Below are 25,119 nucleotides of genomic sequence, written 5' to 3' on the forward strand. Positions count from 1 at the left end.
TCCTTGCTCCCAAAGCCTGTTAGATTTTATTATCTTTTTCTTGGAAAGAAATATGTTTCTAAATGTAGCTTAGAGACATGAAGCCAAACTGCTGAATTACCAAACACAGGCAGTCTGTGCATACGTTTCTACATGGGGGATTGTATTGTTCTAACTGAGGAACACATCTGAATATCTTGCGTAACTGATGCTTTGAATTTAAGAGTGATCTGTGACTGCTCAGAGTCTACTAAATGTACTGATTCATTGAGCTAAGCCAAAATACGCCGCTTTTCTCTCAAAAAGCAAGAGTTTGCAYGCTGGTTTGCACAGGTTTCATGAGTGGCCCAAGCTCTGCACAGAACAGGGGGCTATTCCCAGAACTTGGCACCCTCCGTTTGCTCCAGGCAGCAGGATGCATGCAATGCAGTCAGTAGCTAAATGCAGGAAAGCAAAGACACAGAATCAAGCTTTTACACATCGGTCTCTATCCTTAAAGCTTCTGACTGTTTAGAAAAGGTTTCACATTTAACATTTTGCTGTAAGAAAGGAAGGGATAATTAAAGCCATCTCCATCGCTGGCTTTCAGCATGGGAATAGGAAGTACAGACGCCATGACTCCAAAATCTCCATCTTTTGGCCTGAAGTTTTACATTTATGTTTAAACTGACCTTTCCTCTTCTGTCCTCCTCATGGAAGATGACTAACCCAGGCTCAAACAGGACAAGATTCTGCTCCCTGCTCATTCCCACTCCACCTACAGTAGGAAGAGCGATGCCTTAAACTCAGTACCTAGGAAACAGCTTGCTGCTCCGTTCCCAAGCCTTCAGCTGTGCCAGCCTCCAGACTGGGAACCTTGCACTGGCATTCATTTTATTTCACAGTCTAAATTCTTCTGCAACTTTAGGTCTTTAATAAAGACTCTATACATAAAAACCTACAGTGTTTTCTAATTTAATGAGTTCTGTGCTGAGATGAAAAATTAGATGTTCACTTTAAGGTCTCCCTATAAACCCAAGGCATAAAATTCTTTGCTGTTGATTGCTTTGCATGTTTCTTTCCATATAGCAAATCTATAATATAAGCATCTAGCAAATTTAACGTAAGCTGGGCTGCAGTGTGAGGGCAGGGAGTGTTGCCCTGTGATACTCAGTAGTCTGTTCCAGCTGCATCTGCTAATAACAGAACCCTATCCAGCACCACCAAAATCAGGAATTTTGCCACTGCCTTGAAAGGCAGCAGGATTTAAAATTACAATGCATACTGCTTCTTTTCTTCCCCTTGACAATATGGCCATTGCATGGCGGGTTTCTCAACACTGGTACATAATTTGATCTCTTGACAATAATCCACATGCAGCCAAACGGTGCCTGCATAACATTTTGTGCCTCAGTGGTTAAAGTGTATTGTTTGGAACCACAAAAAACAGAACAGAACAAAACAAAAAAAACCCCACACACCAGAAAAAGAGACCAACTCAGAAGTAAAATAATCTAGTAATCTTTAGGTACTGAAGTGATGGAAGCAAATAAGGCCTCAGATGCAAACTAGCATGTGGGTATCCAACAACTTTATAATTTTTGTAAACCACTTTAAGCATAAATAAAGTACAAAAGAAGCATTGATGTTCAGAAGTCACTCCGATTCCTAATAAATACCTAATCACAAAAGGTGTCAAAATGCAAAAAAATTACTAGGCTTCAAAACTGCAAGAGACATTGAGTCCTTTGCAAGTTAAAATGCCTTTCACCTCTTGGTGGATTTTAGGATTTCAGTTGTTATTTGGTTACTCTTTATTAAATCACAGAATTATAGAATCATTACGGTTGGAAAAGACCTTCAAGATCATCAAGTCTCTCCTTTATGATCTGCCCTGTTCTATAGTCTAAGACCAGTCTCCCATTCTGAAGCAAAAATCGCTCTGAGACGATTATTTTTGGTCCTTGTATAAACACGCAACAAAGAGGGACTCCCTCATCCCTGTGCACGGCAGCCACGCGCAGCCACCATGGATGAGGCAAATCCAGGGATTTGCTTGTCCTCTAAAGCAAATCAGTCTCCAATTAGTGTCCATCACATCCATGAGGAAGTGAATGCCTATGGCCTTCTCCTCCAGCCCTTGCAAACACACAGAGCTGCTGTGCCCCTCCTGCACACCCAATAGCTGTGGCAAGGATTCAGCAGCATCCCTGGAGCAAATCCCCTTCCAAATTCACAGCCCACTTTTGTGCTGCCTCCAGCTCTCCACTGGGAGAAGCTTTTACATAACTTTTTCTGTAACCAATGTTGTCGAAGCCTGCCCTCGATACAAAAAAACACGTATATATGTAAAGAGAGCATTTAAGAGCCCTACAAATAGTTTCTTACTTTCTTTGCACGTCGCTCAGGCAGCAGAGCAGCAGCACACACACTGCCACAAACACACAGCCCTCTCCTGCTGTCTGAGGCGTAATGCAAGAAATAGGTCTGCAGTGTCAGATTTAGAAGTTAGGCATTAGTGGTAGACCTGAGAACTATTTTTTTCAGTACTCCATTACCAAGTAATTCTTTTTTCCTCCCTCGCTGCTGAAAAACAGATGCAGTRATCCTGACATGGCCCATGCCCTCGCTACCATTCAGATTTTCAATTAGTTTCTTCCAAAACAGTTTTACAATTACTAGTAATTTGTTCGCCAATAATTTCCTTCCTTCTTAATAGGGACACAAACTGTTCCCGGCCCGTGACAGCCAGACATTTCTTTTGTTAATACAACTGTGTTTCAAGAGTCTTTCCTTTGGTCAGCCCCCTTGTTCCCTGCACAGAAACGGCCCCATAAGTTGTACAGAGGCAGCTCATTGACRTCTCCTTCCAAACATCAATTTGTTTAAAGATGAGCACTTAGGAATGAGATGTAAATGGCAGGAAACACAGCAGCAGTGATTTCCAAGCRGCGGTGCACGTGCACTTCTATTAATATTCACGTGTTTTGCATTAGCAGGGACTGGTAGCCAGCCCGTGCATCAAGCTGCTCTGTTCGGGCTGCTGCTATGACAACTCTCCAGAGGCAAATGTCAGGTCAGCTGCCAGCAAACGTGCCGGGGCCCCGACTGCTTTGTCAGAAACCTAACAGCCACCTACTCCCACCCCTCTAACAGCTAAAAGCAATATTGTTAAAATCACTAAACGACGTGATAGTCTCAACCTCCTATTCGTGTCCACTGAAAMCTTCACATTTGCTGTCGTTTTTCCCCAAAATGAGAAGAGGGGAGAGGAGTGTGTCTACTTGCAAATTAACATTCATTTATGTCTCAGTATAAATCTGGGATCTTTAAATTTCTCTGCCTTGGGGGGTTAGATATTATCTTTTGTTCTGCCATGATGATTATTGATAGTTAATTTGCGTGGCTACAAATCACAGCATGGAAAAAAAAAGCACAGTTTTCATCTTGATGAGAAGGGTTTTTTCAAAAATGTACTCAGCCTGTATCGCGAAGAACAGCTTCATAGTATCATAGTGCATTGCTCTTACCAACCTGAAATCAAAAGCTCAGGTAATCAATGTGTTTTTTCTTCATTTTAGCTTTTATAATTAAAATAGTAGTCTCCATGAGGCTCAAAAAATCACGTATATATTGAGCCTAATCTTACATCGTGTTTTTAACGTTATATACATATTGTCTTTGTCTTATAGGTAGTGATAAAATAATTGAATTAAATCAAAATAAACAGAGTAGGAGTTTTACATGAGAAGTATTATTCTGATTTCTTTGTACAACAAAGGTATGAAGATATCATCTCTGTCAGGCTAGAAAGTTCTCTGGCTGTTGTTATTTTTATCTAGCTTGTGGAATGAAAAGGARTTATAGCCTTTAAATTCAAAATTTTAAAAGGAGAATAGAGAAAACCTTTTTCTTATCATGCATATTCTATAAAATATTGACTGACAAGCACTTGTGAAAAGCCTGCTAATTTAAAAAGCACCAGCTGTGGCTGAGAATGCCTTGATGAGGCTGGAAGATACGGAGGCTGAATTTCATTCTCCTCTGAGCTTCAACTTGGTAATTTCCTGGGTGACTACAAACAAATCATAAWTCCCATGTCCTATTAGTTTGGGCACAAGTATCAGGGAGGTGTATTTCGGCCACTCCTTTCGCTCCTCAAAATTCTGCCTACTGTCGTCGCCTTTTCATGACACTCTCCACGGAAACAGAGGCCAAAGTGCTAAAATAACATGGATTGGCTGGAATTCAGGAGATGACTCACTGGCTTTACAGACCTATGTGACCACCATCCTCCTATATCCAAATATAATAATGAATTCTCAAAGGCTCAGATTCCTAGCTCTTACAAATCAACATATTGCCAACAAAGCTGCGTCAATTTTCTAAGCAATCCAATTAACTATATACCACATGTCTACAAAAAGGGCCATAGGTTTCTTCAGCCAATATTCTCRGATTCAGTTCTGCTGTTTATCCTCCTGGGAGCTTAGGTTTCTTTCTTAATCACAGAACACTTACTTTKATTGGAAGAATAAATACTTGATCGTGAGTCTTGCAAGATGATAGCACACAAAAAAGAATCAATTCTAAACAACAGAGCAAGGAAACATAATACATCTATCATACAAAGCTCTTATGTCCAAATAAGGACTATTTTTCCTAGTATTAGTCTTACTTGTTTTTCCAAATAAAGATTTCTCTTTATCATCTTCCTTTGGAAAAAAAACAATGAGGCAGGTGTTCTCATATGCTTTCACTAATACAMAAATTACTTTTTCCTCTTAGAACTTCTCAGAACGAAGGCAACTGAGAGAAAACACTGCCCTTTCAGTATGCCACCTCAGAGTATTTGCTGACGTTGGAAGATTCAAGGAGGTCAGAAAGTTCTTCCAAAAAAAAAAATGGAATTCAACTTGATCTTTGTGATTTCAAACTAGAGGGCAATAATACTAACCCAACTGCACTCTCACAGAGAATCATATCCCAACAGTNAAGGAAGGAAGGAAGGAAGGAAGGAAGGAAGGAAGGAAGGAAGGAAGGAAGGAAGGAAGGAAGGAAGGAAGGAAGGAAGGAAGGAAGGAAGGAAGAAAGGAAGGAAGGAAGGAAGGAAGGAAGGACGGAAGGAAGGAAGGAAGGAAGGAAGGAAGAAAGGAAGGAAGGAAGGAAGGAAGGAGTTACAGGACTCCACAGCAGCCATCCCACAGCCTGGGCTTCCCGATTTACATTCTCACTGCCCACAGGGTGACTTTTTCCACTTTCCTTATGCTTAATTATTCTTCCCTTGCCCAGTCAGGACGCAGTGTGGTTTGTAGAATGAAGAAAGGGAAAGATGTCCTCTTGTTCACCAGGTGCAACGAAAGCAGGCCAAGAGSTCTGTGCTTCAGCTCTCCTTAATTTATTTCAAGACTCCCTTGTTCACAGTAGTTCAAAAAATCCACTTCAGAGCAACTGCTTCATACTTAATATTGCTTGAGATGCAATAATGCAAACTTGCCAGATTATTCCAAGACAGTCTCCCAACAAACATGGAGAAGTGCAGCAAATCTTAAGCTAAGCCCTCAGATAATGCTTCTTCTATCTCTAACTGAAGCAAGGCATAAAAGGTCAATCTGACTATTTCTCCTATATTTGTGATCAACTGTCATCAAAGAAACAGTTCTCAAAATCCAAGACTGGAGTTACTCTCCAGTCAGGAGAGCAGTAACCAGAACTCCATGACCGCTGTGCAAGCAGTTCCTTATCTGGACTGTGGAAGGGTCAGCCAAACCCAGCCCAATGTCAATGCTCGTTCCATCTTTTGTCAGTAGCCTAAATAAATCTACACATTTTCCAATTTTAATCTATAGAACTTCTACAATGGAATAAATTCTTCCTCTTAATACCAAACCAAATTAAAAAGAAACAGAAGCAAGAGAATTCTTCAATCAGGTAACAAATACCAAACGTGTAACTTCTCTGCACTGAAGCTACAGGCCAACCAACGGAGCTTGATTTAAAGATAATGAAAATGCACTGAAGTTAAAACACTTGAGTAACATCTAACACAGTTAGACAGCCAGAGCATTATAGTCCAAGCTACCAYGACCTAGTAAACACATTTATTTTACTTAGAGGGAAGTCTCAGAAGCTGACAATGCTTTTATTGCTACAGTTTCAGAAACTACAGAAATGTACTAGTTTCCCTATGGACAAAATAGCATTGAGCCTCCTGTTACAGAATCAGTGACTGTCTTGAAATAASTAATTTGGAAAAATAGGAATTGATACCAATGAGACCATTTTTCATTAACTTATATTTAAAATTTCATTATGGCAGGAAGAAAAAAGCCTTAAGAAATATAAAGATTATATGTGTGGAATTTGATAACAGTGCCTTCCTTTCGACCAAACTATGCAAAATTAACGATACCAGGGCTATATTAAGCTCAGTAGTATTCACCGTGTCTTCCCCACATATTATTTAGAGAGGTTTCTTCTGAAGAGGTAGTAAGTCTGTGCCCAGGACTAAAAGTACATAAAGCCAAGTTCTCATATTTACACTTATGAAAGAAACAGCTAATACTTGTGACCGTGGTCAATATTCTATCTTTACAAAAGAAATAATGAGCTCTTTAAAATTATCATTGTGTTGAATCCTGCCACTGCTTCTGTCTGCTGAAAAAATATTGAAATATTTTTCATCAAACCACTGCTAATATCTATACTCTAGGCAAAATCACTCCAAACTGTATTTGSTTGGAAAGTCATATCTGTATTTTACCCAAGCAGAGACTCCCATTGAATGCCTACATGCAGCACACTCAGAAATTCCTGCTAAGGGACTGTGTTCTGCTACGGAGAAGGAAAGAAGTGTAAAAGCAGAAGTGAAAGGAGCAAAACCAAGATGAGAAAAGAGTTTAGGAAGCTGCTCAACTTTTGTCTTATTTTGGGGGCTGGGCAAAAATGTTGTTGTTGTTGTGTTTGGAATACAGGAGAGCTGTCATTCCAGCAGTGGCTGCTGTGCTGGATGCCCTGAGCAATTTGTGTCAGTGAGGAYGGCAGCCCGGCCACCGTGATGGTTGCCACAGGAGGTGGCTCTGCTCGGCAGGGACATTAAACCTTTTATGCACATGTGGCATCGACCGGGCAGACCTTGCAAACCAGAGACAACGTTCCTGCTCTAGGCAGTTTTCAGCATAAATACATAGACATTTACTGCATAGCTGTACGTATATAAAGAGATGAGGGAGACAAAGAAAGAGGACGAGTGCAAAACATGCGAGCGAGCTGATAAGCAAGTGTGGTTAGGACCTTCCCAGACTTCCCCCAATTTGAAAAAGGATCTGATTGACTACATCCTTGAGGTTCCTCTTAAAGACCTTCATGCATTCGCTTCCTTACCTATCTGTACCTGTAAATGTACCTATTCTATAACTGTACAAAAATACACATGCATTTTGGGGTAATATTCTGAGAAGCTGGTGGCAGAGATGCAAATTAAATCTGTTTTGAGACAGACTGACTCATCTGGAGAATACAGGGCAGACCTTCTCTGCTGCAAGCATAAATAAAGCAGCTTTCATTCCCTGCTTCCATTCAGCTGTGAAGGGAAGTGCTGAATGAGTGCTCTTACAAATCCGTGTAAGAATCTGCTTTCCAGGGCTATCTAATGCTTGTCCTCCATTAGAAGGTCTCTTGATACAATTTATGAAGTGGTAATTTTCATTATCCAAAGCTGCCCTCTTCCCAAATTTCCACTGAATGGCCATCAAAGCTTCATTCCTCCCCATAGGTGTAATGCCCAATTTTACAAATTTATGTTTTCAAAGAGAATGCTATTTATTTACTTATTTGAATTTAATGAACAGTGAAAACAAACACAAAAAGTGCAAGTTGAACTAAACTTTCTTATCTCACTTTTTTTAAGAAAAAAATACAAAATATTACATCTTGTAAGAAAAGTGAAGGAAATTGTTAAGAAAAGTGAAATACATAAAATGGAAAAACAGGAAAAGGAGAAGGATAGAGTCCTTTTACCTAGGAGGCACTTGCCCAGGATGTGAGGAGACAGGTTCGGTCCCCATCTCAGCCTGAGCACAGAGCACAGCAGCATGTGCTAAATACTACGCTCAGAAATATTCTGGTGTGTTTTGCTCTCAAACTATGTGGTTTGTGTCATGTATTTGGAATAAATAATTAACTTTCCAGTAGGACTGGGACTAGAACCTAGAAACTGGCTTTTCTACTTCTCTAATAACTGCCCTAACTGTTCACCTTCGGGGTAAATTTCTTGCTGTCAGTTTTATAAAACCACCAGTTCTCTCTCACATATTTTTTTCCAGACAAAACTATTTAGGAAATCCCTCCTGAATTCAGTTCAGCAGCCACCCCAGGTACGTCATCCAGTTAATTTACTGCTTGCTCARTCAAAGGGTTGATGCCATTTGCAGCCAGTTCCACGGCGTTCCCAGCACTCTCTGCCAAGAAGGAGGGAGCTGAAGGAAGCAGAACCCAACACATTTTTTTTCATAGACATATTYGCTACTTTAGCATGACTTTTGTAATCTGGGCAATCTGGATGGAGCAATTTCGTCTACAGATTTTGAATTTTGTAATGAACAGTGAAGAATCCCCGTTTTCTTCAATGATAAATGTTAGCAAATCCTTCAGTGACAGTAAGTGCACAAATAAATTCATAAATTCATAAAATGAAAGAAATCCCATTAATACTCTTTTTGGCTCCCATATACAACTTTTAAAACATTTTTGTTTCACCTRTTCTCTATCTTTCTGAAGAATATTGCGGGTTTCCTGTTAAAATCACTCAAAACATCTGCCTCATGGCTGGACCAATGAATTAATTTGCTATTTTTGTGGTTATTGAGGACAGGTGATATCACGGGCAGTGCAACGAAAGTAACTGATGTCTGTATAAGCCTTTCCAGTTCTCCCTGGGCCAAGCACATTGCCATAATAGCTATTTTTCTGACGGCTACTGACAAAGCAGAGAAMAAATGACAGAATAAACCTGCAGTTTGAATGAGCTCTGCTTCTAAGCTGTGTCATACTTAACATGAGAATGCTTTGATGTCCCATCTAGTTTGTAAACCTTAAGGCACATGTACAGCATTAATGAAAATACTATSAAAAAAACTTAACAGCAAAATGCCACAACAACCCTCAGCCCCTAATCTATCACTACTATAAGGGTAAAAGCATGAATACTTTATTCAAATAGGTCAGGACCTGAAAGAAATCAATGGACTATTTATAAAAGGAAAATGCTATTTTAAACACTAAATTCTATGAAAAAGTTCCTCTACCATGACAGAGGCTGATTTCTACACAACTGAAATATTACTAGGATCTGCCCTGGTGATAATCTTCAAGAGAAATTAAGCATATATGTCTTTGCTATAATAACGTCATACATTTACTATATCCTTGGAGCAACTGAATAATGAAAGCCTCAAACAAGCCACCGATTTGATTATAAAAAATTGAAGGAAAATATGCAGCTCTCGGCAAGTTAGTAACAACAACACACCAGCACACAATTTAATAATCACATAGAAATAAAAAATATTGATTTGAACTTTAAAAACTCATTAAGTCATATATATCATAACTCATTATATGTAATAATAACTTTTCTGCTTCAGACAAATAGGCATTTTCAGAAATTGACATAATTTCACCTCACATTCACAAATCCATACAAAAATGTGAGCGTATATGCACACATAAACACACTGACTCATGCATGCATGCACTAATTCTGTTATGTATTTAAATTATACATGCTGTATGCTGTATTTCTTGTAACATTACTAGGCACTATGCCTGCAAAATCTACAGTTCTTAATTAACAAACATGCAGGTTTATCCAACTGGACTTCACTAATGCACCAGCCTCTCTCATGCTGCTCATGTAAATATATACATAGGCACACCTGTGTATTCATTTAAACAGCTACAGATTTTGTTTTTTAATTGCTCTTGCTAGCAAGAAATGTATAAGGGATTGCACCACCCTCTTGCATGGCATCCTATGTAAGTGAGTCTAACGCCAGTGCACTTATAAATATGGATGTGGCAGACCCCAAACAACACAGTACCTGCTGTCTATCCAACCGCATCCTTTTTGCAGCATTTCTGCTCTCACTCTCACAGGCGGAAGCCAGGATACTCTCTGCAACTGCTGAGGTGAGGTGTGAGGGAATAGGTCGGGACTATGAGAGAGAAAAGAAACACAAAGATTATTTCTAGCATAATCCACGGCRTCCTTAGCAAAGCACTGTCATCTAGGCTGCAAGTCCGCTCATTGAAATGTAGTTTATACCAACAAAAYGGGGAAATGAAACTTGTAAAGATGAAAAATGAAACTAGTTAGATGTTAAAGCTGCAGCTGATCCACAGATCCATGAGAAGCCCTTTCCCCCCACGGCTCTATTGTCCGGTGTGTTTAGTCTGGCTCATTAAGCTGTATTTTGAACAGACACTGGCATAGTCTCCGCGTTCCAGCAACACCCTGATCGTCTGATTCTTGTTAGGAAAACTGAAAAGCTTTTTATCCTGTGGAGCATGTGACAGAGATGAGTAGTGGTTTTTTATAGGCATAAGAAAAAAAAGCAAAACAAAAACCCCAAGTGATAGGGTTGAAACATCATTGAAAACATAACAGATTGTCAGAACATTTCAGTGGAGGCTCAATCTGTAGGATATGCGTATTTGCATTCTTGACTGCAATATGACTGATGTGATTAAAATGACTTCTTCTTTTTWWAAAAAAAACTGCTTTTCTTTTGATAATGTCGGCCTTCCAACAATGTAGATATTTTATGATTCAACTAGATTTGGTTTATTTTTCTGAAACAAACCTCCATTCCTAATTTCACAGTTTTTTAGGTCCAATGCACAATGAATCACAAAAAGAATAAAATAAAATAAGAGAATGCAAAAATCTTTTTAGCTTTATTGCTGGTTATGAATTCCACTATGATCTTTGCTACCAATCCAGTAAAGTACTGAATTGGTTCTTTGGTACTGGTATTGAAAGTAATTCATTCTCACACTTTTTGGCTCCTAATTATCCTAATTACATGCAGATAATATCACAGAAAGATGAAGATCATGCTAAAACCAGTCATCCTCATTAATATACAAAAAAATAGATATAAATCAAGAAAATATCAAGAAAATTCAAAAAATGTGGATAATATCCGGTTCTGAACTACCATAAATTTTCAAAGCTTCATTGAAGTCGAAAGAACTGTGTAAATTATACCTTTTTAGGAACAGGTTATATGTACCTTTTTGTAGAAATCCACCTTTTTACTTCAAACACCATAAATATGAACCTGAAGATGAAATGTTGCTGAGTTTTGGAAGCAAATTTTAAAGTTATTCCATTCAGTACTTAGATGACTTCAGAACAACTTATGGAATTAACTCAACTGATTGGAGGCTATGGAATGTGCAATCAACTTAGTATTTCACACTGTACTACCTCCAGGTCAGTGCTACCTCTGTCTTAATTTATAGTTATCTCCAGCGCTACAGGATTAATTCTCCCCATTCAAACAAGAGCCATCCATTTAGCATCAGTGTAATAACAGTGTAAGGAAGACAGAGGAGGGCTACAATAACACAATAAAATATGACATTTGGATTGATTAGACCAAATTATTGAACTTGTTTACAATTTGCACAACAAAATATCTCCGTGCATTTTTTGGACAAAAGCCAAATGAGTCTAAGAGATGAGGGACACTGATGTTAAACCCTGGGGTCATGAATTGCAGAAGTCAACACTGCAGTACAAGCAGATGCCTTCCTCAGAGCTCCAGAGAAGTGTCTAAGCCCTCCAGGGAGATTTTCTTGGCAAACCACTACATACAATATTTTTGTTTTTAGGATGGGTATGTTACTCCATGTACATCACTCACCACTTGGCTACAATACTGATTGTCTCCATATTAGGTGGCCAAGTATCACTATAGAAGCYGCTGTTTTACTTTATGTTCAAGGCACCCCTATTACCTTGGCTGCATGGAAGTCTCCATTCAGTGTGGGGCTCTAGCAGTGGCCACACGGTGACATTCCAGAAAAACTGTGGGCAAATACCCGGCCAAGTCCTCCTGCTAAGCTTTTAAATGACCATTGTAACCATATATGCATCAGTGAATGTTAGAAGGTGGTGCTTGAGCCAAAAAAAAATTATATTCTTAAGGAAGTAAAATAAACCCAAGTTCCCCCCAGATTATATGTTCATAGGAAGGAATACCGAAGTGCTTATGAAAGGGGAAAAAAATCACCATCAAAATCAAGCAGTCACATGCTTKTTTTCTCTAACAAGAAGGGCAGTAGTTATGCCTACCCGTAGGACACAGCATACAAAAGGATCTGCAGTACTGAGGAAATGTGCCTCCAGATACAGGTCCGTACTCCTCCTGACACCTCTAAGTTCTCTCACTCCTCACTGCAGCTGCCAGTTGGTAAGTYCACGTCAAGAGCTATCATCTAAAGAAACCTTAGGGAGAATGTACYGAATGCAGGGCTGGAGGGAGGAAACCCTGTGACAAGGCGCCCAAGAATCATCTGCCTCAGGCTCCGGGTCTGCCAGTTTAACCCAGGCAGAGCAGAGCTCTGGCGCTGTTTGAGAGGACAAACACGGTCCTCTCTTGCTGATAGGAGAGCTGTGGAAAAGGAGGTTTTGCTCTTCTGTTAAATGTCATATCTAAGAAAGGTCAGAAAGATCAATTTTGAAATGCCTTGCCTTAGAGAGGGGAAAAAAACAAGCTTTGAAATAATTACAATGCTGCTTCTTATTTATTTATGTTTTAATTTGTAAGTAAACTGAATTCAGGGCTCTGTCTTCTAAGCTCAGAGGCCAATTGYAGCTTAGTTTAACAGCTTCTTCTTTGCTTTGATTACACATGACCTGTGCAGTGACTACCAGTTATCTGCACAACATGCTCAGGTGCCCCAGTCCTTGCCGAATTCCCAACATGTCTAACACCTAATCCCAGAGGGAGACACAAAGACCTTGGGAACACGGACCCATCACCAGTAAATTCAGCTTGCAGGCTCCATCCTGCAGGCGGGAGCTGCAGCCTTGAGGATGGTGTTTTCCAGGTTCCCAGGCTCCCTTCTGTATTTCCCAGAGGAGAAAATTTGGCAGCCAAGGAGTTCTTATTTCCAAGGGTGACCAGGTTCCCACAGAGGCCCAGGAACCACAATCCACCCACCAGACTAGCAGGAAACYAGGGTGCATTTTACTGGGATTTGTCAAAATGGAAAAAGGTTGAGAATTTCTTAGAGGAAAGAAAAGCATCAGCAGAAAATTCCTGACCAGCAGCTTCCTATTGCTGTAAATCAGACAATAACTGTACTGGAATTCCACCAGAAGAAGAACTAAGCTTGTAATCTTTATCAAAACAAGGGACTTGCATGGCAAAATTAGAAAGTGGGATAACATTGTTTCCACATAACAAAAATGAAAGATTGAAAAGGCACAAYGGACAATTTTATAGTAACTAAAACGAGTAGATACATAAAATTCAAGAAAATCTCAAAAACAGCATTACACAGACCTTTAGAGAAGACTATATCCATCACACAGCAACAGCAAACAAATTCTCTGGTATTTACTTGCAAACCAGTCCTGCCTGTGACTGAAGCAGAACAGCAGCAACATTCTGAATATGCCCCGTTCCTTGGTTTTGTTCTTCACTTTGGATGGCACCCAATTAATTTTTTCAGCCTCCAGCATATTGTAGGGGGAGAGCACTTTGACAAAAGACATAAGGGCAACCTGGTCGATTTTATGTACATACATAAAATCAAACATGTATCTGCTTTTACCCTCTTCTGGAAGGACTGACAGTCAGGAGATGGTTGATATTCCCTCAGTAACCTGTGGGAAATGGCTTCCAATCCTCTTGTATTTGAAACTGTAATTTCAAACGATTTACACCTGGTTCTTGAGACCACATTGTCACCTTACAGTGGCAACGATGAGGACAAAGCAAGAGGCCCACATCCTGTTGGACAGAAATGTTTCCTCATCATTTCATAATCAAAAAGCCCAAAYATTTTTTGGCAAACTGTTATGGAAAGGACACTTTCTACAATCCATCCCTTTTTGTAGAAAATGTACAGAATATTGGGGAATGTCTTTTTGCAGATTTCTCCATGAAAAATTAGCTGATACCTCCTAACATAGTCAATTATTGTCTGCCTGCTTTAAAGAACATTAAAGTCAACAAAGATCCTTCAATGGCTTTGGTGGTTCGCAGTAATCAAAGAATCCTACAAGCCTTGCTGGAGTGATGGAATAGCCCCGCAAGGTATTCTGCTATTTTAGTAGGCGAAATCAGAAATCCTTGGGCAAGATTCTCTGTAAATTAGGTGTATTAGCCTCGTCTCTGATTCCTTAACATATGAGACTACAATTATTAGTATGCTATACAAAATCCTCACAAATGAAGCACCTTTACTGTATTTTCATGGAAAACATAAAATACTCCTTTTGCCATGTACACACAATTCTTGTATTTCTATAGGGAATCTAAAAAACTGTTGTGTTCTAATTTCAATTGTATAATTTTGGTATAAATCCCTAAATTAGAGCTATGAACACAGATATATTTTAGTCTAAACTACCAGAAGCAGCATATTCACAAGAAAGAAGCTTGCAGTACTATCATGTATGTGGCACTGTGGCTAGATGGGTGTTGTCTTTAAAGCCACTATCTTGGCAKTTTCTTTGAGGCCCAATATTTACTTATAACATAAATAAAAGCCAAAGATGCATATGGCCTTGGTGCTCTGATGCACGCTACAAAAGTCTGAGTCTATTCTGAAAAAAAAGAAGCAATGGGCACCCATACACACCTGCTGAAATACTGAATATCCTGATCTTACTGCATGAATAGCGCCCTGTAGCTTAGGCCAATTGCCCCTGAAAAGGAGAATCTCTCAGTGTGCAATTGCTGCTGGCACATAAGCACAAAACAAGTTACATCCGTTTTTTTCCATAAAAGCTCTAGCATAAATGAATGAATGAGGACATATGTTAACTACTACCGAAACATGAAGACATATATAACATGTTCCATATGAAAATATCCAGAGTGCTTTACAAGAAAGGGTAGGCACTACCTTCAGATGAGGATTTTTTCTCGTTGTAATGCAGACAATTGGCAGAGCACTGACCTGCTCTGCACAGGTACAAAGGACTCGGGAGTGTTTCTGTCTGAGGCACTTCTGTAGAAAAYAGGACATGCAAAACCTGGGGGCTTGCCTGAGAGTTTGACAGTAACACACTGAAGGACAGTACTGCACTCTGTTGGATGGAGTTTTATAATTATTATTTAGCACAAAATAGTGAAATATGAACAACTCAGCTGGCATTCTAATGCTTGCAGCCCTGTGTTTCAAACGGGGATTGGTTATTTTGCTCAGTCTCACAATCTGCAAAGAAGCTGTGATAAATACTCAATTCTGACATCTAGCAAGGGATGGGAAGAAAAACTAGAAATATTTTGCTAAAAAGCAGAAGTATTTTGCTAAAAAGCAGAAGTGTCTTTTTTTTCATGTTCTGTGAAGTTCATGCCACTTTTTTTTTTTTTTTTTTTTTCATTTTTCAACTTCTAAGGTCATTTAATCAAAATACTGCATTCTGGACCTTGATTATGAAGGTACCTATGCAAAAGAGCCATATTTCTGTCTCCATGTTAGGCAAATGACCCATCCCAGCTGAATGGTGCTGTCCTGCTGCTGTGGTACCTACCTATGGGGCTAAGTCCTGAGGTCCACCTACTCAAGTCTTAGTGAAGCTGCTGAAAGCTTTAAATGACTTCTTATATGATCAGCAGAAGCAGGATCCATCTAATACGACTTTTTCCATCTGACATCTATGTMTTTTACCTAAGCTAGGCATCTGGCTTCCATTGTTAAGTCATTGGAAATGAGATATATCCAAAAGTTGATTTATAACATGGCTGGGGATGCAACATTCTCTGGCTAGAGTTACCAAACTGCTTCACTGGTGTTGAGGGAGTCCATGTCACCCATTTTCTCTAGATCCTTAACTCTCAGCTAGCAAAAATAGGTAAGATTCTCTTTATCTCAAGTATATTTGCCTTTCAGAATGAAGTAGAAACAAAATACCAGATTCCAGAAATAACTGAAAAGCAAGCGTTCAAAACACGTAAAGCACAATTCTGAAAAATCACATCAGTATTCTGTGGGAAATCTTACTGTTCTTTGGATAAAAAAAGAAAATCAGATGCTTATAAGAAATGATTCTAGACTTTCTGAATGGAGATGGAAGTCCTAATACAAAAAGTCTACATTTGTCAGAGAATAATTTCCCCCCCTTTTTTAACCAATTGTACTCATTAACCTTAAATAAAGTGATCAGTGTTTACCAAGAGACTGATGTTTAAAAATGAACAGTTTGGGGTAGAGTACAAAGCAATTCTATTTTCAGTTGTACATCTTCACATAACTTTTTTCTAATAACTATCTTAACGTTTCTCAGCTCATTACTCAGGATTAGGGATCCATCCCTGCACCCACCAGCCCTCATGTTCCTGAAAATGTTTGTGACCTTTCTCTCCACAAAAGGCCTTGAGAAAATTGAAAATCTGAGTGGCTGCAAAGGCAGCTGGCCTATCCAGCACTAAGCTCAGGAAAACGTGAAAACTCCCTCCATCTACAGCTAAAACTGAAAAGGGGAGGTCAGAGATCCATGCTGAAACATCTTAATGAGGCAGGTTTCAGAAAGCAAACCAGCATTTGAAAATCAGCCCCTCCAAAAGCTGCTCAGTTTGCTGTCACAAAATGGAGGTGCTCCAACTCACCGGASACTTTGAAAACATCTTCATCATGTGCCAATCACTTGCAAATCATTAAAACAGCTCTTGCAGACAATCTGCACAAGCAAAACACAGAAGCAGTGAAAGACATGGAGCTTGTCTATTTGTTATTGATAATGTTGCTCTGTGGGAATGGGATAGAAGGAGCTGAGATGAGCATCACTGGGATCCAACATGGGATCTCAGGGATCCAAGCATGAATCTTCTCTTCTTTTCTGGCCAATACATCCAGACTCACGTTCAGCCAAGAAAAGCCATTTATGACTGGCCTTTCTCTCCAATTACAGCAACATTTTTCTCTTTGCTACTGTTTGACAGCAATGTCTCGGATGGAGGGTTTCCTCTTGCTGGAGCAMAGGGAAGAATCTTTGTGTTGAAGAGCTTTTTAGTTTAAGGCCTTGCTTTTGCTTCAGGAGTGCACATGAAAAAATAAAAGGCACATCTGTGCAAAAGATCCTGTAAAGTTGAGTTTCAAACCAAGTTCAGCAAGTGAGACTGATGAAAGAGCAGGAAGACAGAGAGATAGGAGTAAAACAGGCAAATAGGAGTAAGAAGATGTAATTACTGTGCTATTTCATATTTCATCATTTCTATCAACTAATTTTTTTCTACACTGTAACTAAGCAATAGATATCACACATCCTCAAAARTTTTCTTCTATTATTTCCTATGGGTACATAGAGAGAGACAAGTCTAAAAGAGGGATTTTCAAATGATTAGAGAAACAGGTCATTTGACCATTTCAGGAAGAAAATTCCTCTTGTATGGCGCATATACCTAARGAACATAAGGAAATTCTCATTAACATCAATCCTTGGGACACAGGAAATAATCTTATTTTCCTTTGGCTGATGGGCTTATGAAGAGAAAAAGAATATCTTTAACAATGTCTTAAAGTTCACAAAGTGCTAGAGCTTAACACAGATGAGAATACAACCTATAAAGTGAATGATCTCAGGACTAAGCAAACTTACTTTCACTTGAAAAAAAATATGAGGAAGAAAGTAGGACTTACTACAAGAAAGTTCTCAGACTATAAGGAAGAGAAAATCGGTAGAAAAAAAGTTTTTTTACAATTGACGGGAAAAACTTCAACATTGCCTTGTTAAGGGACGTAGTTGTGTCAGAAGCAAAATGCAAGCAGCACAATCACAAGCTGAATAATCAAGTAAGGAGAACATTCCCAGTGCTGAAAGGGGACTTCTCAAAGTGATATTTGTAGCAAGTAGCTATGCAAGCTGCCCTGAAGTCCAAGGATACTCRTCTGGCATAAACAGAGCATGTTATAAATGGAACATACAAGCAGTTTCTTAGAAACAGATATTATTCCTAAGAAACACAATAACCAACAATATGAACACCTGCGAACCTGGAACTTCCCTATTTCMTCAGAGCTGCAACTAGGCTGCTAGGCAGGAGCAAGTGTTGGGAGGACTACAGATGGCAAATGCCTGACAGAAGCAGGCTCCAGGCAGGCTTTGCATCTTTTCCATGCTGTCTTACACTAATTAAACTCAGTGTTTACATTTTCTCCTAACTTTACAGCACGGTGCTKTAAGAGAGCCGCACTGTTCCGCCCATAGCCTGAATTTGCACAGGCCACATCTGAGACTATACTCGTTTCTCTTGGAACCGRGTGCTCAAAATGTAGCATTCTTGCTCTGAACAAAACGAAAAAGTTATGTTCAATATGACTATAGCAAAGGCATCTCCTGTGGAGACTACTATCCTGTTTTATGTAACAACAGCAGCACTATCACTCCTGAGGAGATCATTATCTTGTTTTGCTGTATTTATGGGAGCACCTGACTCAAATCAGCACCAACACGTCCTCTCATGATTGTTTTGAAGAAATGTTATTATCCAAAGTGATTCTTTTCCACGGTCAAAATGGCAAGTACATTATAATAATCAGGCAGTCAAGTGCCTCTGTCCAAGGTAGCACTTTTAAAAAATGCTTATAATCATGAGGTGCTGACAAAGTAATTCAGAAATCAGAACGTAATTAAAGAGATTAAAAAGACTTAGTCTCTCAAAAGGTGAATGGGAGCTCCCCTGGGGGCTCTGGATGGTCTTTGGCTCGTGTTCGTACCTACGAGCAGGGAAGCTGGACACGAGGGCTGCAGGTTTTGGCAGCAGAGCCACTGCGCTGTCACTTTCATTTATGGTCAGCAAAGTCAATATTTTGGAGGGCATTTTTTTGTTTATARAGCAGTAAATCCCCCATAAACTGTAATGGAACATTTTATAAGAGCAGGGAGTATTTCTGAACTACCAAGATTGCCTATTTGAATCACGTCCTGGTAATCTTTGTGCCTTTTCCYTTTCCAGGAAAAAATTTGATCCTGCAACCTTTGTTCATATGAATATGTGAATAATCTGCTGAAGTCAAACCAACCTAGCTGTTACGGGTCAGGCTGTAAGCCCTTTATTCATACTGAAAAGCAGTTTTGTGAGTCTTCCAGATGACAAAAACGAGCCAGTTTAAGTAAGTGCTCACCAGTGTGAAAAATGACAGTAATGGGGCCATAAATTGGAGCAGGGAGGAGATCTTCTAGCACTAGCTAATTGTGCAAGGTTTTTCAATGAAAGTACAGCAAAATAAAAATATTGTTCAGGCACAATGATGCCTGAACTTGACATTTCTCACTTATCTTCAGCCAGAGTAGATGCAACTTGATGTTACTTACTGAAAATATTTGTTTTCTGGTTTTCCTGCTTTTACTTTGGGAAGGCTATGCAATATGACATGTACACCACCAGTCAATCCTTGGCAGTTTTATTCATACAGATGTCCTTTATTTTACCTGTCTCTTTTCACCTATATTTCCATTGTTCAAAAACAACATTAACCCCTGTTTCAAATAATAAAATCATGTACTCAGTCAGATTCATGAATATACATGGAAATATAGCTTCTGTCTCTGCTTTTTGTGTTATCTGTCTTACCCTACAGATAAGGCTGATATTTTGCTCTTACAACTGTCAACTAACATCTTAAAGCTGACATACGGACTTGATAAATATCCTGCAGAAACTGCAGTAAAGGGAAAGAGAGAGAGACAGAGAGAAACAGTAAAATGCAGTCATCCCCATAATTTTTTTCGTGTAATCAATGGGTTTGCAGATGATTCATTAAAATAAAAAAATGATATGTTTACTAAATGATCTCTATTTGCAATAATGAAGTGATTTACTTGACATCTAATGGCTAGAGAGATAGATGTGATAAATCAAACATAGCATAAGTTACTATTTYATTTCCTATGATTTTCTTGGGTTTGGGAAATTTAAAAGTTATTTAAAGATTCTAAAGTTGCCAGCCTGTGTGCATAACTGTTCTTTACAGACTCTTGGGTATTGCATTGTATTAAAATATTAATGTCAGAAAACACTGCCATGTGTATACCAAAGTGTTTTCATGGTTGTTGGTTCCATTACAGTCAACAATCCATTGAGATGGTAGAAATGTAAACTTTAAAGTACTGATGCTTTAAAGCCCTATGTAGATGTGCAAGACACATTACTTCAGCAGAAAGATCTTAAAAGGATAGCCCTTTTACTGATTGTTAATAGGATAAAAATACGCAAGAGAACAATCAAAACCTTAAACTTTTGCTACTGCAATGTTTCTCACTGGCTGTTTGCTTGGGTCTAGCCCTTCTCTAATGGAATCTACTTTATACAGAGCTCACAGAAAGCCAGATAGCAGAATGATTTTAAAGGAAACTCCATCTTACTGCAAGACTTTGGCAGGTAAAAATCTTCTCTAACCATAACCTAAGGAAGAAACTCCAATATAAGCCTTAAATTAGTTTCTTTTTTCCTCATGCTTTATTATTCTTTTCCTACAGATCCATACTACTTTATCTTGTGAACTATCCTTTTCCTATGTATTCATACTGGAATCTTGAAGCATTTTTAAACTAGTGAACAAAGGGAATAAATTCTGGAAGAATGAAGGAAGGAAAAAGAAAGCTCCAACCTCATATTGCCAAAATAAAAACCCAAACAAACAAACCAAAAAAAAAAAAAAAACCAAAAGACACTAAGATGAAAACAAAATAGTGCCATGGATTTACATATGGGGTTTTGATGGAAACTAGGGCTGGGTTTTAAATCAAAACTCACCATCTCAAAACCACTTCTTTTCATCCGCCTGCAGGACTTGAGGTAAGTACGTATGCGTTTTCTGGCACGCTCTTGATACTCAGGGAATTGTCGCCTGCATGAGTCAATGATAGCCTGGATCTTTTCTTTGGGCTGCTTAGAGATTGGGACCATTCGGTCCAAGTTTTCATCTACAAACAGCCTGACAAACATCTGTTGGCAAGAGGGAGACAGAGGAGACGGGTTTGGAGGGCTGCTCTCTTCTCTTCCTAGCTTCCTGTCTTGATTACTGAGAGGAAGACACTTGTACTATCCACTGAAGAGCTTTGTAATGGGAAGCCAGAAATATTGGGARGCAAACAAATAATGGGAAGCAAACAATTTTTAAAGGTTTATTGGGGGGGAGGGAGTGGGGGGAGGACTGATAAAAGAAAAAAAAGACAAGAAAAGAATAGTCTATAGGATACAGAACTTGTGAGATAAACCAGAACAGACTGTGAAAATAGGCAACACTTCAGTTTCATTATTAACARTAAGTTGTGATTGCTACATTGTTTTATCAAACTGAATCTTTTTCTTTCTTTGAACAATTGCCTGTGTTTTCATGCATAATTACATACACTGGGAAAACAATTGAAAACAGCTGACCACTAGAATGGTCTTCTGACAAACTAGCTGCAGCCCCTTTGCATTCCCTGGGTGAACATGCACACATACACACACATACACACACATACACACACATACACACACACACAAAACAGAGCTTTGTTGTGCTCACTGGTAAAGATGGCCTTAAAATTCTAAATAAAACACAGTAAATCTGGTGTCTGTTGGCAAGAGTTTAATGTGTTTTAAAATAATAGCTCAAAGATCCTGCAAATTCAATTAGTGTGCCTCTAGTATTATCCAACTTTCCATTAAAAAGAAAAAAAATAAAGGAAGGTAGTGGAAGAAAGCAGGCAATGGGTGTAAAAGGACTTACATTAAAAGCTTTCAGTCGTTCAGCTTCTACTCCATCTGATTCATTAACTTTCTCGGGATCTTCCTGTTCGTCGTGGTCATCCTCGTCCTCATCACCTCGATTCAGAGACAGATCTTCAGCACCTCTGCCTACGCTCTCGTTCTTGCCAGAGTCATAGCTTGAATAGCTATGTGCAGGCGACTGAAAACAGAGAGAAAGAATATATTTATAATGGACCATGTAAGTAAGGTCTCCACATGCTTTATAAATACCTAAAGAATTCTATGATTTTTAAAAAAAATCTTTATGTTGGTCTGTCCAGAGCAAACATAAACTGCTCATAATTCTTTTAAGAGGGAACAATTCACAGTATTATTCATTTCAGTACTTCAGTACATTTCAGTAATAAAAGACAAATTCAAGAAATCAGTTATTAAATGAAGCTTCTAAAATAATTACAGTTGAGACATGAGTTATACAGCCCTGTTTGAGAGCTACCTGCGAATATTTTTATAAATATTGGCTTCTTTATATTAGTCAAGATGTAAATAAGATCAGTGCATTTGCGCAAAACCCCAAAGGAATTAAAAAATATACATTTTAATGCARCGATTAATGAAGTTAATCCAATATTCATCCAATCATTATCAAGAGCTGCAATAAGTTATTGAAAACATGGTAATTGTTATGTCCTATTGTTTACTCACAAAACCCATAATGAATTAGAGATGTATGTGTATCTTAACATTACTATTGCTCCTCTTAAGAATTGCAAAAGGCAAAATGAAATAGCAAATCTTGTTTTCTCATATTTGTGAATTTTCTCCTGAGGAGAACGSTTACTTTGCTGGATAAATCAGAAAACCATCTCATTAGATTGTCTTAAATGTAGTCGGCTACAGAAAGAGTCAACATTGTTCATTTTGTCCCTACAATACTAAGGCTTTGGCTATCTGGCTCCGCTGCATATGCAGATCTCAAAAAGGAAGATAAACAGTAATTAGAAACTTTTCATGATTTAACACTTGAAGGTTAAATTTTCCCCAGCTACAAAAAAAAGTACCATGGAGTATCTCCATCAAAGCCATCAAATTCACATTCAAGTAAYTCAGAGCACAATTTAACTTCTATAGTATTTTAATCCTGCAGCATACCAACATTTTCTTCCCTTGCTAAAGCACATTGTATTCCTGATGAATTACATACTTTTTTTTCTGTATTTCCTGTCTAAAAATCACAAAAATCAAAAGCATTAATTCTCAGTCAAAAATCGGTTTCAAATACGTATGTGTAAAATTACAGGCCTTGCTTTGCATTCCAAGCCCACTAAAGTCACCTTTATTTCTGAGATGTTTTCACCAATAGCCAGGCAATAAGGCAGCACACAAAGGCAAACAAAGCCAGTCAGTTTTAAGGTATATGTCTCGCTTCAYGTTTGTATTCTAAATTATTTTTTCCCTCTCTGATTTCATTTCCAGCTAATCTTGGTTGCCTGTGCACCCTCAACTTTGTGGTCAGTCCTGTTCTTCTCCTTGCCTTGTCTTTGCAGCACAGCACTGCACTTCACAATCCTTAATGCTCCTAGTGTAAAAGTTTGCAGTCTCTGCCCACCTTTTCTTGAGTCTTCACCCCTTGACCATGGTGTCCCTTCATAGTGGCTGCAGGAATAAGGAWGATAAAACAGCAGCTACTCTGATTCAAACCCTTCAGCAAGCAGAGAGCAGTGAGCATCTCCTTTTCTCTTGCTATAACCTATGGCTCCACTTCAGGAGGCAAGAAACTCTGCCAGTACTTCGGGGTTCTGGATGGCAGAGCTGAAATGGGGTGGGAAGGGGTGGGATAGATGAGGTTTGGGAAAGCTACTGAGACAGGGAAGAGAAACTGCTCTTTTCCACGGCACCCTGTGCATGCAACAAATGCGCATATTGCTGGCATTGAGGGAACTCCTGAGGTTGCAGGAGGTGCTGAATCCATCGGGGAATCCAACTCAGGAAGCAAATGGTTCTTTCCCGATGGAAGGTAACACCTACAGCACTACAGCATTTACCATATGTGAGCAACAGCAACCTGTCCAGTGAGGAGGCCAACAGCAGCAGCCTGCAYGTTTGTTACCAAGAAAGTGGAAGAATGATCTCACTTGACCCCAAAATGATTTCCAGAATGAAGATTTTGGACTAAAAACTATCGACCTGCCGGTATTACTGTCATTAAGGCCAAGCGCTATGCAGAGGAAAATCTGATCTAGACTGCAAGACTTGTTCCTTTGCGATTAATTTCACCCCATATCTTAGAGCTGTAACTCTAATAGTGTTGTGGGAGCATGCGGAGGGTGTCTAGATCATCAGGAAGCCATTTCTTGCACTAGATGCAATATAAAGTTATAGTAAGAGGGAGCTGCCCTGAACAGCTCTACTGTCTGGAATCCTTGTTCTGCCAGCACTTGATTTTGCATGAGTCATTTCATCAGACAAAATACAATTAGACTACTCATGTGCATAAAGTTAAGCAGATGCAAAACTGATTTCAGCATGTACATATGTTTGGGCTGAATGCCAAGATCATAAATTATGCACCAAGACTGAATTTGCTTTCTGTGAAGGAAAGAAATTTAGGCCAAAATGGATTAGCTATGTCTCTCTAAAAATTACAATACTAATTTTTTAAGAAAGCATTATACAGACAGCCTTGACCAATATTTTCTCGAGAATATTTACTTTAAGTGTAATTTTGGCATCTGAGATGAAATTTGGAGAACAGCACTCTAAGCAAGTGGCATGGCAGAAAATTGTATTTATTTATCAGGCAGTTTAAGACTTTATAGTAGCAGGAAAAACAGTGGAGTTGTTTTAGATTCGGATTGCCATACTAAGAAGAGAGGTTAAAAAAGCTTAGTTCAGAATAAAATTTTTAACTTTCTATATTTCTACACAGATGAACACTGTGTGATAACAGAAATGAACTTTCTCTCACTTGTGTTGACTGAAGTGGCACAAAATTCTGTAAACATTTATTTTTGGTGTCCCTGTGAGCAGTTTTGTACAAATCAAAYGTGCAGCATAATAGCAGAGGACAACTTTTCTTACATATATATCCCCCACTTAGAAGCCTTATGCCATTGGCAGCTGATCTCTTTAGGCTGGCACTGTCCTTTAGAAAGGCTGCTGCCCCCTTGCCAGGTAGGAAGCGACTCATTCTCATCTCTTTCCATCCCTTTCCTTG

The 25,119-nt window shown here is 39.0% G+C and overlaps 1 protein-coding gene across 3 annotated transcripts in view; it reads right to left on the reverse strand.

Annotated features, from left to right (window-relative positions):
• The window catches only part of NOL4 (nucleolar protein 4), a 177,495-nt gene that overhangs the window by 23,190 nt on the left and 129,186 nt on the right, over positions 1-25,119 (reverse strand). For 2 of the 3 annotated variants that reach the window (XM_026051609.1, XM_026051608.1), the window contains exons 7-9: positions 21,922-22,101; positions 20,958-21,149; positions 10,059-10,172 (exon numbers count right to left, since the gene is read on the reverse strand). In XM_026051609.1, the coding sequence (XP_025907394.1) occupies positions 10,059-10,172; positions 20,958-21,149; positions 21,922-22,101 (486 nt within the window). The remainder of the gene's footprint in view (positions 1-10,058; positions 10,173-20,957; positions 21,150-21,921; positions 22,102-25,119) is intronic. The other variant, XM_026051610.1, reaches the window with a different exon arrangement.

Source organism: Nothoprocta perdicaria, unplaced genomic scaffold, assembly GCF_003342845.1.
Source record: "Nothoprocta perdicaria isolate Ctin4 unplaced genomic scaffold, notPer1 scaffold_77, whole genome shotgun sequence".
Lineage (NCBI taxonomy): Eukaryota > Metazoa > Chordata > Aves > Tinamiformes > Tinamidae > Nothoprocta > Nothoprocta perdicaria.